We start from the raw sequence: 17602 nt of genomic DNA, 5'->3' as shown, positions 1-17602 counted from the left end.
TGGTTTATACCTATCATTTTAATTAACGTTATTATAATGCTTTTTAAATTTATTATTCTGTTTTTGTCAGAGAAAATAGTTAAGTCATGAAAAGTTCGTGGAATTAGTCATGGAAAGTCATGAATTTGAAAATCTAAAATGTAGCAGATACCCTGTACGCGATCGTAAAATCCGTAGAATCAAAAAGTCATGTGTTCGGTTGATGAAGCACCATGTGTACGGGGACCTGGAGAAAATTTCCTCCTCTTTAGATCTATGTCTAAATTAAGGAAGTGGCTTCACGAATGAATGATACTGCTATCTATCAATGTTTCTAATGCTGCTTGTCCAAGTGTCATTAGAACTTTTTTTATTTCTGCTAAGATTTTAATGGCCATGGGCTGCACGGATCCCAAGTTAATACTATATATTTTTCATTTTATGTATGTTACTGTGATTAATTGTTGAGTATGCATAATGACTAATTATTCATGCCAAAACAATTTATCTCATAAATTAATTATTAAATTAAATTTATTTAATTTTACTAAGGTTGTTTATCAATTATTTGACAAAATGCTCACGTCTAATGATTAGTAAGAAAAATTCATGCAGTTGATTGTTATTCATAACAATCTTTTGATGATTAATATTAAATGGTTAAAAGAAATAATTTATATTAATTATAATAATTTATATTAATTATAACCTGGCCCTACTTATAAAAAAATAACTCAGTGTAACGAATTTTATATTAAAGACCTGTTTAGGCTGGTATGTATCATACATTCCATGATAGGATTTGTCACAATGACAATAGCATTTGTAGGATACATTTATCAGCATTAGTTATTTTTTAATTATAACTATTTATTTTTATTTCAGAGGCTTTTAGCTGGTGATAGTGATGCTAATAAAAGTATACTTCGAGAGATTAGATTTTTAGTATCCTTTATTTTTGTACAATTATAGTTAACATTTGTGATATTACTTTAATAATTATTTCTAATTAATAAATTAAGTATTTTTTGTTTTCTATTACCAGAGTATCCTTGGAATAAAAATTGATAGACCAAGTGAAGTTCTTGTGAAGGTGTTCAATAAAAAACAGAAGCCAAAAGTTAGTGAAATGGGAAGGTTGAGTTATGAAGTAAATTATATAAATAAAAATTTAAGGAAACCAAAATTATAGTCGAATTTAATCAGGATTGAAACTTAAAGTAGCATACATTTCATAGTGACATTCAGTTACATTTGGATCTTTTTTGCGAGAAGGTTGCTATTTTTTTAATTAGTAAATTGTGGTTAAAAAAAAATGCCAATTCCTCAGTGGTTGAAGGACTTAGCTGTTGTTGTGAAGGTCTGAGGTTTGATCCTCAGATTCAATTTGAAGTCCATTCAACTTCATGTGGATGGGCACCAGCGATATTGGAAAAAAAGGCTTATTTTCTATGCAGATTATATTACCACATTGTTACGGTTGGTTACAAAATTGTAGTGGATTTACCACCCCCGCCCACAACCGAATGTTTTGCTTTTCTAGCTTAAAATGAAGATAGAAGTTTATTGTTACAAGATTTATAACCTTCAGAAATGAGAAAAAGTTGGAACCATTCATTACTTTATGTAACCTGTCGAATTCCAGTACTAATGTTAAAAATTTTTAATGCTAGCATTTATAGAAGTGTATGTTCTTATTTTTGTTGGTTTCTTTTATTAATAAAGAACGATACATTTATGTAACTTTTATTTTCTTTTTTTAAGAATGGTTATTGTATGGGTGTTTTGAAAGATTTCACTGTATTTTAAAAATGTGGCAATGCATAAAACGAATTTTATAAAAATAACTACAAAAAGATAAAATGTTTTCGGATTTTTTTTCTCTTATTTTTAAACTTTTCAACATAATTTGTTGGGTGTATTCTTTTAAGTTTAAATGAGGTGTTTTCATTATGACAAATCTATTGACTTTTATTTTATTATAACGAAACTCAGTTAAAGCCCCTTTTTTAAGGTATTTGAAAGTGATAGTTTAAAATTCTGTCATCTCATTAAAAATAAAATTGTATTTATATTTTAAATAACAATATTCCAATGATATAATGAGTCGCTCAGAAGCCAATGCGGTTAAGTCCAAAACACAAAAATTGAGAAAATTAATGTTTTTTGATACATTAGTTTTTAAAATTCTTGGTTTATTAATTTAATTAGAAAAGTGTATAAAGTCTTTTTTCGAGGTGTAAACTCTGCAAAAAAACGAGATATGTACAGGATGTGTAAATAAAAACGTAAGTATTTATTGAAATAATGACAGCATCTTAAAAATTTTAGGACTTATACCTTTTGGCAGCTGAAAAAGATAAGAAATTTATGTAAAAATAATAAAATAACATTTATTGTCATAAGTTTTATGTTTATTCATCATAACAAACATCATCTTCTTCTGAGTTATTTAAATGTAAATCTTGATCTCCACGTGTTGTCCTTAATGTCCTGTAAAAGTCGTGTTTAATTGGAGGTATATACTTTAATAAACACATGATGTCTTTTTTTTTGTTTCTCTTGAAACTGTTCTGCCATTAGGATATAATATAGGTTGAGTTATATTTTTTAACCCTGAGTTACTATGAATTTCTTGTTTTTCAGTGTTACCAACAAATATCAAAAGAAGAAGAAGAATTTAATTTTTATTTCAAAGTTTATGTAAAAAAATATTGATAAAAGGTGGACTTTACACATCAACACAATAATGGCTTCTGAAATTATTATACAATATATTCAGAAGCTATTAGAAAAAGGGCTGTCTAACCTAGAAAAAAGTAACCAACGAGTAAATCCTTTAATAACTAAGAAAATTGTTATTTATTTCATCAAATTTTCCAAAAATCAGAAAATATCAAAAAATGGATTTAACCGCATTGGCTTCTGAGCGGCTCATATAATTTATTTTTACTTTAGAATAATTAAGTGCTAGATTGTTAATTGTTATAAATTGTTATTATTATTATAAATAATTATAATTATTATGTGTAACAATAATTAGAGTGTCTTATAATTATTGTTATTATAAAACTAATACAGTACAGAACCCGTTATCCGGAAATCGGAAAACCAAAAAATTGGAACAAAATTCGATAAATTTTCCCGTCATTTGTAAAAAAAAAAATATTTTTTTTCCTCATAAGATTTTAGGATTTTTCTTTCTTTTTTGAAAGATGTTTACCTTACCATCATTTTGGAAATAATCATTAGTGTATTCCTTCATCGTTTTTTCTTCTTTTTAAGATTATTTCCGAAAAGAAATTTTTTTAGTTGGGTTTAGCAATAAATAAGCGGCTTTTTGTAGCGATTCAGAGAACCGGAAAAATCAGTTATCCGGAATTGCGATAATCCCGAACGTTCCGGATAATCGGTTACCTTCTGTACTGTATTATAAAAGTTTGAAGTAATTTTGTCTTTAAGCATAAAATTTTGAATAGATTTTTTTTTATAGATCATTCTTTATATTAGGAAGCTCCCCTTCTTGCTCCCTAAACTTATAACAAAATTTAACTTAAAATATGGAATAATGAAATATCATTAATTGATTTGTTTTATGTTACTGCCAACCCATGAAAAGAAATTTCATCGGTTTTATAACGAAATAAATTTTATATTATATAGATTTTATTTTCTCTCTTCTATTAAATCCTTTACTTTTGAAAGACAAAATTATCTGGTCATCCCAATATCATTCAATTTAATGCTGCAGCATCGATTGAGAAAGAACACTCTGAACATGGTAAAACAGAATACTTATTACTGACAGAACTTTGCACAGGTATGTTAATCTTATTTCAACATATTTTTATTTCTATACCTTATGTATACTTTCACTACAAAAATATATTATTTAAAAAAAAATGCAATTTTTTTTTATTAATTTTATTCTATTATGTTTAAAGGAGGTCCATTAGTCGACGCTTTGAATGCTAGGCAAAGTCCACTATCATGTGCACAGGTTGTTCAAATATTTTACCAAACATGTTCAGCTGTTCAACAGATGCATTCTCAAACCCCACCTATTATTCATAGGGATCTTAAGGTATATGTTTATATTGTTTGTAGATTTAAAATAAATATTAATGTCAATTTATATTATAATATTTTATTTTCAAAGAATCTGAATAAATGTAAGTCTGCACTCTTTAATAGGACTTTCCATTGCTGCAAACCTTCCGCTATAACGAATTATTCATTCCGTCTCGTTTCCATAGGTGCATTGCTATTTTATTCTCCACTTAAACATCCTACTTAAACCATTCATTCCAATATAGCAGACAATTTTGCTTTTTTTTTTAATTTAAGGAAAATCACTGTAAAACATTAATACTTTTCTTAATCATGTATTGACAAAAGTTTGAAGGAAATGATTCAAATTACCATTTCTTTTGGTGTCGCCAGTCAATAAATGTGAAACTTTTTAAATTCTCAGTGAATGAAGAAGAGTGCCAGGACCACTTATTTGTATTTTAGGTGTTTCTAGGCGTAATCTATGGTAAAGAAGAGGGTGGTTTTTGTCAAAATAGGCCTGTTATTATTTTATTTTTTTTGGTATGATATTTCAACCCAATTTTTGAGTTTACGACTACTAATTTTCAACTCTGTAGTCTTGTAATTTTGAACCTGATCCATAAGATAAGGAAACTTCTTGATCAAGTATTAGGAGAAATTTGGATTTGGGGAGGACTTTTTGATGGAACGAACCCGCATTTGTGTTACATGGAAAGGAAAAACCGCCAAACCTCCCGCATTTAGCCTAGCGGCAAGGGGACTCTAACCCATGATCTGTCTACCATTGAGTATATTTTATGTCAGCATTGTGATAGGTGTGAGCCCGGTGCGGAATTCGTATCGACTAACCATCGGTGGGATTCAAACCTGGGTCACCTCATTAAAAAGCGAGCGCTCTAACCCTTAAGCCACCACGGCTCAAGCCTAGTATATATGAGTTATGTTTAATTATTTGCTCTAGTTTTTTGTACTCACTATATAGTGACCTCATGCTATAATGTCCATTTTTCTTTGGACTGCAGTGTTCTTTATATCAAGCCTCGACTGTATTTTTGTTGGTATTATAATTATGTTTTTTCTTACGTATTATATATATAGTGTTAGTCAGTAAAATTTAAACATTCAACAGAGAGAAAACTTGTTAAAGTATTTGATTTAGAGTGAAGAAAACAAAATTAGGAATTGTCAAGGAATATCGTATTTCTTTGCCAAAATTTAATCTAATCTTTACACGTCATTGAGACTTAAACTTGGAATTGACAGCAAGAATAAGTAGTTAATTTGATTCAAGTTGTTTTGTGGAATGTTCATAATTGCTAACATTCCCAATGTAATCGAACAAAAATCACTCTTCAAGTCGACTATTTTATAAATTGACTTGCACTTCATGATCTTTATAGAACCAGCAATCTATTATGAACGCGTGGCAAACAAGAGATAAGATTCATTTGACATTATTACCATTATTTTACAAGTTAACTTATAAAATATATACATAAAAATCCTTTTGTGAGTCAGAATAGAGTAGCAAAATAACTGGAATGACAGAGTTTTTTACCAGCACAAATGCATTTACATATCTAAATACTGTTGTTGTCTTTATTGTTAAATTAAACTACATATGTTTTGTGAATAAAATGAAATAAGTGCCAACAAAACAAGTTTGATATAGTCATTAAAATAGATCGTTTCAACATGTCGTGAAGTACAACAAAAATAACATTATTCCTAATTTAGGGAATTGCTTTTTAACATATACTCAGTTTCTGAATTTTATAATTAAGATCACTTTATATTTTAATATGTTGATATTTAAAATTAATTTTAGATTGAAAATTTACTTTTGAGTGCTGATGGTAAAGTAAAGTTATGTGATTTTGGAAGTGCCACTACAAAATCATGCCATCCAGATAATACTTGGAGTGCTATTCAGCGCAGTTTGGTTGAGGATGAGGTAAATCATACATGGTTTTTTTCTATTTTAGTTTTATTGAACTAAAACAAAAGAGTGTTTTTCATACAGTACATACATTCCTTTTTTATTATAGATGTCTAAAAATACAACCCCTATGTACAGACCCCCTGAGATCCTTGATACTTATAATAATTATCCAATTAATCAGGCTATGGATGTGTGGGTGAGTTGTGTATATTTTATAACTTTTTTTTAAGTTAAATGTATTGAAAAGAAATAGAATGTCAAAAATTGTAAAAGTATTTTTTTTTCATATTTTTTTTTTTTATTATGAAAAGAAACAGCTTCAGTTTGTTTTCAATTTCTTTTCTTGTTAGTGCACCAAAAATTAACACTTCTTAATGTACCAATATGCTAACAGTTTGTTTTACTAGCGAACCAGGGGTGCTATAGGTAACCAATATTTGGCAGAAGTGAAATTAAAAAACGCAATTACAATTGTTCTTCAGATATTAAAAAATATATTGATAAAGGATTGATTTTTTTAATTGCTTAATCTTTTTAAATTAACTGAATTTAAATTTTTAAATCAATAATTATTCCTGAAAATTTTTTTGTTATTAAAATTATATGGCGAGAAGAGTTTTTTCCAAATCATTGAGGAGGCATGTACCGCTACAACATTCACAAAGGGAATAAACTTTATGCATTAACATATAAAAATAATAACTAAGCTCTAGACTTAATAAAATTAAGAAATTGGCTTGCAACATAACTTTCATGTTATTCAGACATATGAGAAAAATTTTAAAAAGTTTCTACCATCTAACTTTGTGTAGATATTAGCACTTGTTACATCTCATATGTTATGTACGGGATTGTAGTGCGGGAATGGAAACAATTTGAAAATTAAAATTATACATCAATTGTTGCATGTTCTTTAAGCCTTCACAAAAATGCATAGTTATATTCTGTTTCTGTTATACATTGCTCAGTTTTACATGCAGTAAGGTATTAATTCTTTTAAAATACCTGAAATATTATAGGTTGGCATGATCTTTAAAAACAAGAATGTTTTAAAAAAAGAAAGTAAGCACTAGCATGAAATTAATTTTTATTATCTTTACATAACTCAGTTTTAACTGTCCAAGTGTGTTATTGTTTTTTAATAGAATGAAGACCACAGATTTCATAAATTTCATATCTGTCTTGTTATTTTTTGAATTAATATATTTTGAAATCATATGGATAATTATGTTAATAGTATAAAAAATCAAAACTAATTCAACAGAAAAAAAAATTGAGGCAAATTAAATTGATTGCCAAAACTGTCTTTATAATAACCAATAAGACAGTGCAAGTATTTTGGTAAACTGAGGTTACGTTCTAAAATAAAACTTGATTTAAGTATCATGCAGAAAAAATAATTAAAAATGAATGTTGAATTATAGCATGCTATAGAAAAACATTTAAAATTGTTTTATTTTTTGCTTACTTTGTACTTCTTTACATATATTAAAAAATTTATTTATATTTAGTAAAAAATATATATTTATATATTAAAAAATTTAAACTTTAATTTTTTTTCTTGGAGCTTGTATTTTTTTTATAGCTTTATATTTATATACTTAAATTGTAAATTCTTATTATTTTTACTTCATAATGTTAATATAATACAAGAGATTTTTTCTGATTAGGCTCTAGGGTGCATCTTATTTCTGCTTTGCTTCAGAGAACATCCGTTTGAGGATTCGGCTAAGCTTAGAATACTCAATGCTAAGTATAACATTCCACCAAATGTAACAGATTATGATGTTTTGCATGATTTAATAAGTAAGTTTTGTTGATACTAATGGCTAAGTTAGTAGAAACATTTAATATATATGAAGTACTGCTTGTATGCTATTTTACTAAGAACTTTTTTTAAGTGTGTGTTCTTTCGAACACAAAATGTTATTTTCAGAATTTTAATTAAAAGTTTTTTTTGCTTTTGATATTACATCGATTAATATTATGTCTTAATACGAAATATTGATAAAAAAAAAAAACTTAATTCTCTGGGTAATTGTGTGATTCAAAGGAATCTCTTTTGAGTTCGGTATTCTGATTTAATGAAATATTTGAAGTAATTTTAAATTTTGTAATTTTTTTTATATGTGAAAGAAAAACCAAGTTTATTTGTTTGCTGGAAATTGTCTAGATTTAGAGCATAAAAACCCGTTACCTATCTGGAGTGAACATATTAAAAACACATTTTCATGAGGACACTGTTAGCAACCCAATGTAGTTGAAGACCTAGATTTTATTAGACTGATAACATTAAAAATAACTTCAGTACTCTACATGTTAAAAACACGAGGAGTATTGAGAGATGCTCCGAGAGTTCTCATTGCCTTGATGATGAATATCTGGCGGTTTCAAAAGTGGCTAGTTGGGCACAAGGAAATTTAACTACGTTTTTAAAGTTTTTTTTTTATTTTATTTAATTTATTTGTTTATAAAAATAAATAAAATTAGTAAAAGTTGGCATAGGTCTAAATTTTTTGGCGACTTTTTGTTTGTGCCCGCCTAACCGAAAAGTTCCCCTAATTATTTATTGCTTCATGGTCAAATTCAATTTAAACTGAAGAATCTGTATGGGAATTTTTGTCATTCTTTAAATTATATTTGTGGATCACTAAAATAAATTTGCTCATTACTAAGCTAGTTTAGTTTCATTGATTTTAAAAAATAAAAAGTTACACACTAGAATTAAATTTTGAATTAATAAAGACAACTGATATATATCGCATAGAGTTTTTCTTACTTCAACTGTAAACACTAACCTTATTTTTCCACCTCTTGGCAACACTGTGATTTATAAGACAATTTTTCCACATGCGATGTAAAGTTAAAATAGTCTCTTTAGTTTTTAAAAGTATTGACCCATAAATTTTTCTCTCTTAGGATATTTTACAATATAGAAGAAATGCTTGTTTTTTTTAAAAAACAGTCTTTGATTAAGTCATATTAAATAATTTTGTAATATTAAAAAATTTACAATAAATTTTATGCAAAAAATGTGGCTTGTATGTTTTGAATAACAAGTTTTGTTCATTAAAATTTTTTTTTATTTTAGAGGGTTGTTTGCAACTTAATCCTGTTGACAGACCTAGTGTTAAAGAAATTCTGGAAAGGCTGAATGAAATCGCTGATGCTAGGCACACAAATTTGGATGCACCTCTTCACCTAGGACAACCACTAGGCAACAATGCACCTAGCCCCAGTAAGTATTGTATTTCATGTTGATTTTCCACCTCAAAATGGAGTTGAAATTTTGTTCATTTTTTTCTAAAAATTTTTTTATTTTTTTATTTGTGAATAATGTTTTTAAAATAAAAAAAGAACAAATATAAAAGAAAACTGCACTTTAAACAGTTTTGTAAATGATTATCACTTTTACTATGTTATTACTAATATTGAGATATAAATGTTTTGCTTTTGGTTGACACAACTTACTTTTTTGTTCATGATGAAAAGGATTTGATTTTTAAAATCTAAATATTGTAACTAATCAAGTAGATGTTCATGTAAATTTTCAATAATAAATTAGCAAAATATTGTATTTTTCATTAGTTTTCAGATAAATTAGCTCTATATATTAAATTTGTCAAAAAACAAGAAAAAAAAACTGATTTACTGAGGATCGCTCTAAATTAACTAAAAAAATTATTATGTACAAGCAATGACTCGTGAATAATTGAACAAGGTGAACAATTCCCTTTTTCTTATGCAATCTTTTTTTAAAAAAGGACTTTTTGGGTGTAAAATAAATGGTTAGTGGTTATTACTCTTCATTGTTATCCCTAAGAAACAATCAATTTCTTCTGTTAAAGACAAGTGTCTTGGTATCTGGGGAGGCTCTTGTATCTTAAATTGCAACATATTTATAGAAAATGCTGCTTTAAATTTTTTTTCCTTTTAGAAAAAAAAAAGAAATTTCTGCTCTTTTCTGAAATTAAGAGTAATAGAAAAATTATATGTGATTTAATTTGAATTTTCAGATGACAAAAGAGTAAAATGAAAGCACAATTTAGCCAAATGTGCAATATTATGACTGTTTGTTTGTGAGAATTTGAAGTTGCCTAAAGCATTGGTGCCCTATGGGTTAGATTTGTGCTTCCTAACTAATGATCTCCACAGGCATGCAGTAGCAATTAATAAACAGGTGTTTTTCTTTGAAATTTTTTTTTTATTATTTACAAAAATAACTTGATACATAAAATTTCATGAGTATTATTACTTATTTTTGAACAAATAAATATGACTTAAAATTACATTTTACTTTCCCTAGAAAGTTAAAAAAATTATTTCATACATGATACCTCAATAAATAATTTAGTATTAACTTTTCGTCTAGTAATATAGTTATAAATATAATTTCTTATTTATTTATTTCTACGTTAAAATCCTGTAGGTCATATCCCTAATCGAAATCCTGTAAATGAACAAATGAGCTCTGGACCTCCTCCTCCTAGACCACCACCCCCATCAGCAAATGCTGAATCTACAAGCCACATGATGAACAACAATGCCGCCGCAGGTGCTGGCTTATTTGGTTCTTTGAAAGGTGGGGCTGGTAGTTTTCTCAAAAATCTCAAGGAGCAGTCTTCCAAAGTGATGCAGACTGTTCAACAGTGAGTTTTCTAAATTTTATTAAAGTTGCAGAATTTTATTGAAAAGCTTGATGAGTAAATTTTTCAAATAAAAACTTTTTTTTAGGTCTATTGCCCGTCAAGATTTGGATTTCAATTATATTACTACTCGAGTTGCTGGTAAGTGCTATACGCCTGTAGAATATTTTTGGTATTTATTCGATAAATTGTTCTGTTTTTAATTTGTTTAGCTTTCTGCGAACCGAAAATCATTTTGCTTTAGTTACATAATGCAACAGAAATAAATAAATTATTTGAACCATTACCTGTTTAAAAATTTATTTTGCTTCAAAAATATATAAATAGGAAATAACAGTCGTCATGTTTCAAGCTCTCAAAAACTGGCACCCATTTTCAAGACTTGCCAGGCATGAATGAAAAGAAACAAAAGTGATTTGAAATATTAAATGAAAAGTTGCCAATGAAAAATGGAACAATAAATGTGAGAAGAAAAAAAACTAGAGAAACCACATTAGTATCCAAGTTTTGTTTCTTCCCTTTATTTGTACTTTTGGTTATCAACTTTTCATTTTATGTTTCAAATCTTCTTTTCTTTCACTTTTGGGCAAGTCTTGAAAATGGATAAATGTGCTTGAAACATGTCAACTGCTTCCTACTAATATTTTTGTAAAGCAAATGAAGTTTTTAAGTAGGTAATATTTTATCGCTACAGTTTCTAAATATTATTTATGTATAATTTGAATTTTTTTTTATTTGCAATTTATATATTTTATTGATCCCATGGTGAAGTTTTCTTGCAAAGTGAATCTTGAATTCTTGGGCATCGAGACAGCTTGTCTCATATTTGATTGATTCCTCTGAAAAATTTATGTTAAAATTGGAAGGGGAAAGAAATGTACTGTTTGTTGTATTTTACTAGGAAAGTAGGAAAATTTTTGTTTCACTGATTCCAAACCTAGTTACTAAGTTTACAAACATATATACTGCAGAGGGGCATTTTCTCTCAGCTTTAACTATCTTATTGTTGCAAACAGTTGTTTTGAAAAGATTCTTGTTGCAGTTTTGCAACATGTTAATATTTTTTTAGCATCATATTGTGACACCATCTGTTGGTATATTTTATTGCTAGTTTTGAAAATTTGTATGATAAAATTCTTTGTTTTGCAGAAAGGATTGTAATATTAAACAGTGCATTCCTCTAACCTTTCATGATGCTTTTATATTGCTTAGATGCACTATGGTTTTTTTTCGGTATTGACCAAACTATTGCTGATTTTTGCTAATATGAATATGGAAAGCAGTGGTAGCTCAGGAGTGACCCAATAGGGTCATCGGGGTTTGAATCCCAAAATGATGGCTAGTTAATACAAATTTCACTCTGGTCTGGTGGTAGGTCTCATGGGTTGGAGTCTTTCTGCCTTGTCAGATACCCGTGAGAGGTTTTCGTGGTTTTCTTGGCCATATAACACGAATATGGATTAGTTCCATCAAAAAATCTTCCACAAAGCCAAATATCTCCCTTTACCTGACCCTATAGTTCCATTGTCTTCTGGACTGGGCTCGAACTTACAAGGCTACAGAGTTGAACATTGGTAGTCGTAAACTCAGAATTCGGTCGGCTGTTTAATTATAATAATAATATAATATGAACATGCTATTTTTTTAATAATTTTGAGATACTATTCTATATTTGAGAAATAATTTATGGATTTAATGAAATCACCCTCTTATAGCTATTATTTTTGGTGTTCTTCATTATATTTAGAAATTTAAAAACAAACCAATATTGCAGTCATCTTACTAATGTTATTCATTTCAGTCATGTCATATCCTGCCGAAGGCATAGAATCTGCTTACCGCAATCACGTGGATGATGTTAGAGGTCTTTTAGATTCCAGACATCCTCAACACTATGCCATTTATAATGTTTCTGGACGTGCATATTCCTCTGTAAAGTTTAATGCTAAAGTTAGTGAAGCTGGCTGGCCGGCTAAGAAATCTCCTCCTTTGAATACATTAATTTCTCTCTGCAGAAATATGTATGCATACTTAAAGAAAGATCCTAAAAATGTCTGCATTGTGCATTGTTTGGTAAGTTAGCTCTTCAATTTCTTCTTCTTTTTTTATTTAATGGGCAGAATTGTGTTCTAATTAATTATCTCAGAATCAAAAAAATCATGCAAACTTCTTTCATAAGAAAGCCTAATTTTTTAAACAAAAAATTTACTTTTTGAGTATTATTTATTAAAATGAATTAGATTTTTTTAAAAATGCATTCGAACTTCAATAAAGTAGTTTTAAGCAACAATAAGAAATTGCACAAAACTGAACACAATCAATAGCTTTAAGAAACAATAGCTTTAAATGTAAGTGTGGAGTCCTGGGTTTTTGTAATTTAATAAATTAATGCTAAATATCTGTGTTTGTTATAATTGATATTATTTGTTTTTAGGATGGGAAATCATCATCTGCTGTACTTGTTTGCGCATTCCTTATTTTTTGTAAACTTTTTAAAAGGCCAGAAGAAGCACTTCAACTGTTTGCTCTTCGAAGATGCTGTGTTAATATGGTTCCTTCTCAATTGAGGTAAGTTTTCTTCAGCTTGTGAAAAATTTTTTAGACGTCCACATGAGCCTCTATGAGTTTTGCTTTTGCTAATAGAAAAAAAAAATTGAGTGTGTAGACTGTTTCTCTGTGTAATAATATAATTCAACTAGTTGCCTTCGTTAAAAAAGCATGCAGGTGGAAAGATTGTGTTTTTTCGTACAGTGCAACTATTTGGTTGATGTCTTGATTAAGTGGTAGTAGTTTTATGTGGAGTAATGAATGTACGTTAGTTAAAAGAGAATATTATCATTAAAAAAATAAAACTGTAAATAGACTTCAAAAATTTGACCAAAAAAATTTTATGCTAACATACTGTCTAAGTTTTATTAGGAATATGTTTCAATGCATGTGCAAGAAAGTTTATTTGGTAAAAGGTCAAAGCTTATAAAAAAGAAATCAGTGGTAACACATTATTATTATTATTTTTTTTTTGGTCTTTCCCTATATTTTTTTATTGTTGCTAACTTTTGTGCAAGAGAATTTTTTTTCCCATTTGATACCACTTAATTACTACTGCAAAATTTATGGCTTATTTTATGAATACAATAGTGTAGTTGATAATTTTCTGAAGCAAACACAATATTTTATTGACATTTATGATTCCTATCAACATTCTTTTATCTTTTTATGTTATGGAACTGTATAATTATATAATTAAAAGATTTTAATAATTTTCTACTAAAAGTTCTAATTATTTGGTTAATTTCTAAACAACATTTAGCTCATACGGAAAGAAATTACCGGCAAATATACCTCATTAAAATAATTTTGTAACAGTGTGTTATTGAAAATAAATATGACGAATCCATTTTTTGTAGGTATATACAGTATGTAGCTGACTTAGTGAGCGATAAACCAACTTATCCACATACTAGTCCTGTTACTTTTAACTATATTGTTTTAAAGCCAGTTCCTTTGTTTACTAAGTTAAAGTAAGTATTAAGTTCCACTTTATAGCTTTTTAAATTGTATTTTTGTTTTATCTAATATTTTACCACATCTTACATATGCTTACTGAAATTAAATCTTCATATTATTTTAACCACAGCTGTGTTAGTACCTTTTTTTCATTAATTTGTTTATGAAGGAAAATAAATAACAATTACAAACATGATCAATTTTAAGTTGACAATAAGTCTAGACAATATCTAATCACTCATTTCTATGCAATGAATTTTTTTCTCTTCTTGAGTTTATCGTTGAGCTTACAGTTTAGACATTAGTCATAAATTGATTTTATATTTTTATCCTCATGAACTAGAAGTTGTTTAAATTTATGAACTTGGAAAGCCTTTTTTTTTTCCTATTGACCAAGGAACAATTATTTTGCTAAATTTTAGTGAAACTGATTGAAAATTTAGTGTGAACTAGTTCATTCTGTACTCATCAAAAGTTTCAAAGGATAAAATGTTTGGAAATTAATTCATTTAGATATGTTGTATGGGATTCTTGTTTGAAAAATAAGGTTTATAAACTTATAAATATTAGTGTAAAGTTTATATACTTATAAACCATGCATTACATACCATGCGTACATAAACCATGCATTAATATTTAAATATGGTATGAAAATAGGGAAAATTCGTAAGAAATAAAATAAAAACCTTAGTTACAGACAAAAAGCTATAGTTTGTTGAATTTCATTATTGTTAAATGTTAAGAGTGGAAATTGGTTTAATTGACATGTATTGTGAGAAATGAAAATTTTAAATTAAATTTTTAAAAATATTTTAACTTCGAATTTTTATATGCTGAATTTAATGTACTTATTTTTTTTTAAATATTGAATGATTATTCTTTGTACTTTGTAAGTTTATTATTATTATTATTTTTGTAAAATGATTCTCCCCCCCCCCTTCTTTTTCTGATAAGCACCCATTATTTTATAGAGATGGTTGCAGGCCATTTGTTGAAGTTTATGTGGGAGAAACCAGAAATTTCACTACTTCTCAAGAATATGAGAGAATTAGGTATTATTTATGTTTCTTTTCTTACAATTTATATAGTAATCATGAAATTTTTTTATTGCTTTTGCAACATCTTATATATAAATTTTTAAAAATAAAAATGTTAAATATAAAACATATATAGTTAAGACTAAACAGTTACGACAAACCACCGAACCGAATCTTGTATCATCTCACATATTAAACAACTAATCAAATCTCTTAAAAATAATAATTTAAGTAATAGTATTTCAGTGGATTCTGTCACATGTAGGTATAGATGGTAACGAGAAAGCCAACTCTCTAGCAAGGATGGGTACGCAGAAAGAACAGCTAACTTTTCCACTCTTAACAAATTCTTCAAAGATGCACATTTACAATAAAATTAACACAGCACATAGAACAAAGTACGAATTACTATCCAAAGGAATCTAAGATCCAAGAGAGTTGGAAAGACTATAGTCATACATCCTGTATGTAATTCATTGTTTATTTTAGACTTAAAACGGGTCATGATTGTTTAGCAGAACTTCTAAACAACATCGGCATCCTTCCAACAAGTAATAATCACATCTGCAGAGCAGGTAAAATTAATGCTGAACACTTTATATCATGCATAGGACTTTATAAAGAATCTCAAAGTAATGGCAATATTCTCAAGTTATATTAGGATGATAGAAGCATAATGAATTCTCTGCAGAACTTTCGTGTCTCCATTCGTCTGACACCTTTTACTGTAGTTCATTTTGATTTTGTTATCTTTAATTTTCACTGCTCTCATTTATTGCTCGCGTATTTTAATTGTTGTGTATTCATAATACTCATATTCTTGCTCTTGTATATGTTGCCTGTAATATATGGATTGATTTTCAATAAAGTCGTATGATAAATAAAAAAAAATAATTACTCTTAAAAATGCTGATAAAGAGAGACTTAAATGATGAAAAAATTCAACATTTTGTTGCTTCCTCTAATTATTATTCGCTTTAACTTTTCATTTTGTTTTGGAATATTTTTAATTTTAGATTATGTAATGAAAGTCTTGCTATACATTTTGTTAATTATTTATTCATTGTGAAAAGAAATATGCACTTCTGCCTAAAATCAGAATGTGTAAATACCTATTTTTCTTCCAATTTAGGTTTATGTTGCAAAATAAGTTATTATAAAGTTATTTTTCTAAGTTTCTGTGATTCTTCCAGTGATAACACTATAAAGAAAGTATGAGAACAGCAAAACAAACTCCTTGCTTTAATCAGAATCTATGAAGGCAATTTTATTCCATTGTATAAGTTTTTAAAAAAATATAAATAAATAAAATAAAATAAAAAACTATTCTCAAAATATACAAAGATAAATAAAAATATTTAAAAAAAATATTAGTTTTTGATTGTATTTTTCAAACTAAGCTAGACTTACCTTTAAAGTAGTGATCAAAAATTTATTTTATTGCATTTAATATTGCAAAATTTTTGTTATTTATTTAATTCAGATTTTGCTATGTATTATTTTAAGTTTTCGTCAACTTTTTTTTCTTGATTACTTATTTTTGTAAAAAACTTTTTTTTTGTGTGTTTAGCATTATAAATATATGATTAAATAATTCAAAAACAATTTTTCTGAATAGTTTAAGAAGCGCATTTTGATAAGCTTATTTAGAAAACAAATTTCATAAACTTGCAAAGGGTTTTTCTTTTTAAACAATGATATCATTACTTTTTGAGCAACATCATTTACTTTCATTTTTTTTCTTGGATGAATTATAGTAGTATTAAGGAAGAAGTGTGTATCAATTTTCTTAACTTTTAAAAAGTATTTAAAGTTAAATATGTCAAAATTTATCTGGTATTTAAATGATTTACTAAGTTAAAAATCTGTTAATAAAAAAAAATTTTCTGCTATAAAAAAAAAAACCCTACCTACCCTAAAATAAATACTTCAATAAAATCTACCTAATATTATTATTTAAAATCTTATAGTGTATATACTTTGTAGGCATTTCAATGCATATGATAATGAAGTCAGAATTCCTATAAAAACAACTGTAGTTGGTGATGTGACGCTTGTTGTGTATCATGCAAGATCCACTTTTGGAGGAAAAGTTCAAGGAAAGGTGTGTTATATTTTATGTGCTTTATATAATAAAATTAGTACACTTGACAATTTTTTTCATTGTATAAATATTTAATCTTCTAATCAATAATATTTGGTTACTGCTCATTAGAATCATTGTATCAGAGGGTTGTGCAGAAAATTTGAGCTTATTTTTTGTTAGATAGTGTAAGAACAAGTCTGAATATATCCAGAGATTAGATTTTTCTGCTTTTTTCCCTAAAAGTTTTTTCTGTTGTTGTTTTTTTTAAAAAATAAATATTTTGCTTTTTCTGGAAATTCAATCTTTCAAATAAAATAATATTTTCTATTTTCGATTTTTCAAAGATAAATAG

At 27.4% G+C, this 17602-nt stretch overlaps 1 protein-coding gene across 1 annotated transcript in view; it reads left to right on the top strand.

The window, feature by feature from the left end:
* The window catches only part of LOC107442170 (cyclin-G-associated kinase), a 45316-nt gene that overhangs the window by 3850 nt on the left and 23864 nt on the right, over positions 1 to 17602 (top strand). Inside the window, exons 3-16 of the mRNA XM_071181080.1 lie at positions 865 to 924; positions 3685 to 3799; positions 3924 to 4063; positions 5861 to 5986; positions 6081 to 6170; positions 7645 to 7780; positions 9066 to 9212; positions 10404 to 10623; positions 10709 to 10761; positions 12422 to 12693; positions 13055 to 13188; positions 14028 to 14141; positions 15099 to 15179; positions 17151 to 17268. Of these exons, the coding sequence (XP_071037181.1) occupies positions 865 to 924; positions 3685 to 3799; positions 3924 to 4063; positions 5861 to 5986; positions 6081 to 6170; positions 7645 to 7780; positions 9066 to 9212; positions 10404 to 10623; positions 10709 to 10761; positions 12422 to 12693; positions 13055 to 13188; positions 14028 to 14141; positions 15099 to 15179; positions 17151 to 17268 (1806 nt within the window). The remainder of the gene's footprint in view (positions 1 to 864; positions 925 to 3684; positions 3800 to 3923; positions 4064 to 5860; positions 5987 to 6080; positions 6171 to 7644; positions 7781 to 9065; positions 9213 to 10403; positions 10624 to 10708; positions 10762 to 12421; positions 12694 to 13054; positions 13189 to 14027; positions 14142 to 15098; positions 15180 to 17150; positions 17269 to 17602) is intronic.

Source organism: Parasteatoda tepidariorum, chromosome 5, assembly GCF_043381705.1.
Source record: "Parasteatoda tepidariorum isolate YZ-2023 chromosome 5, CAS_Ptep_4.0, whole genome shotgun sequence".
Taxonomy (NCBI): domain Eukaryota; kingdom Metazoa; phylum Arthropoda; class Arachnida; order Araneae; family Theridiidae; genus Parasteatoda; species Parasteatoda tepidariorum.
The sequence above is the reverse complement of the archived record's forward strand: the minus strand, read 5'-3'. Positions and strand labels throughout refer to the sequence as shown.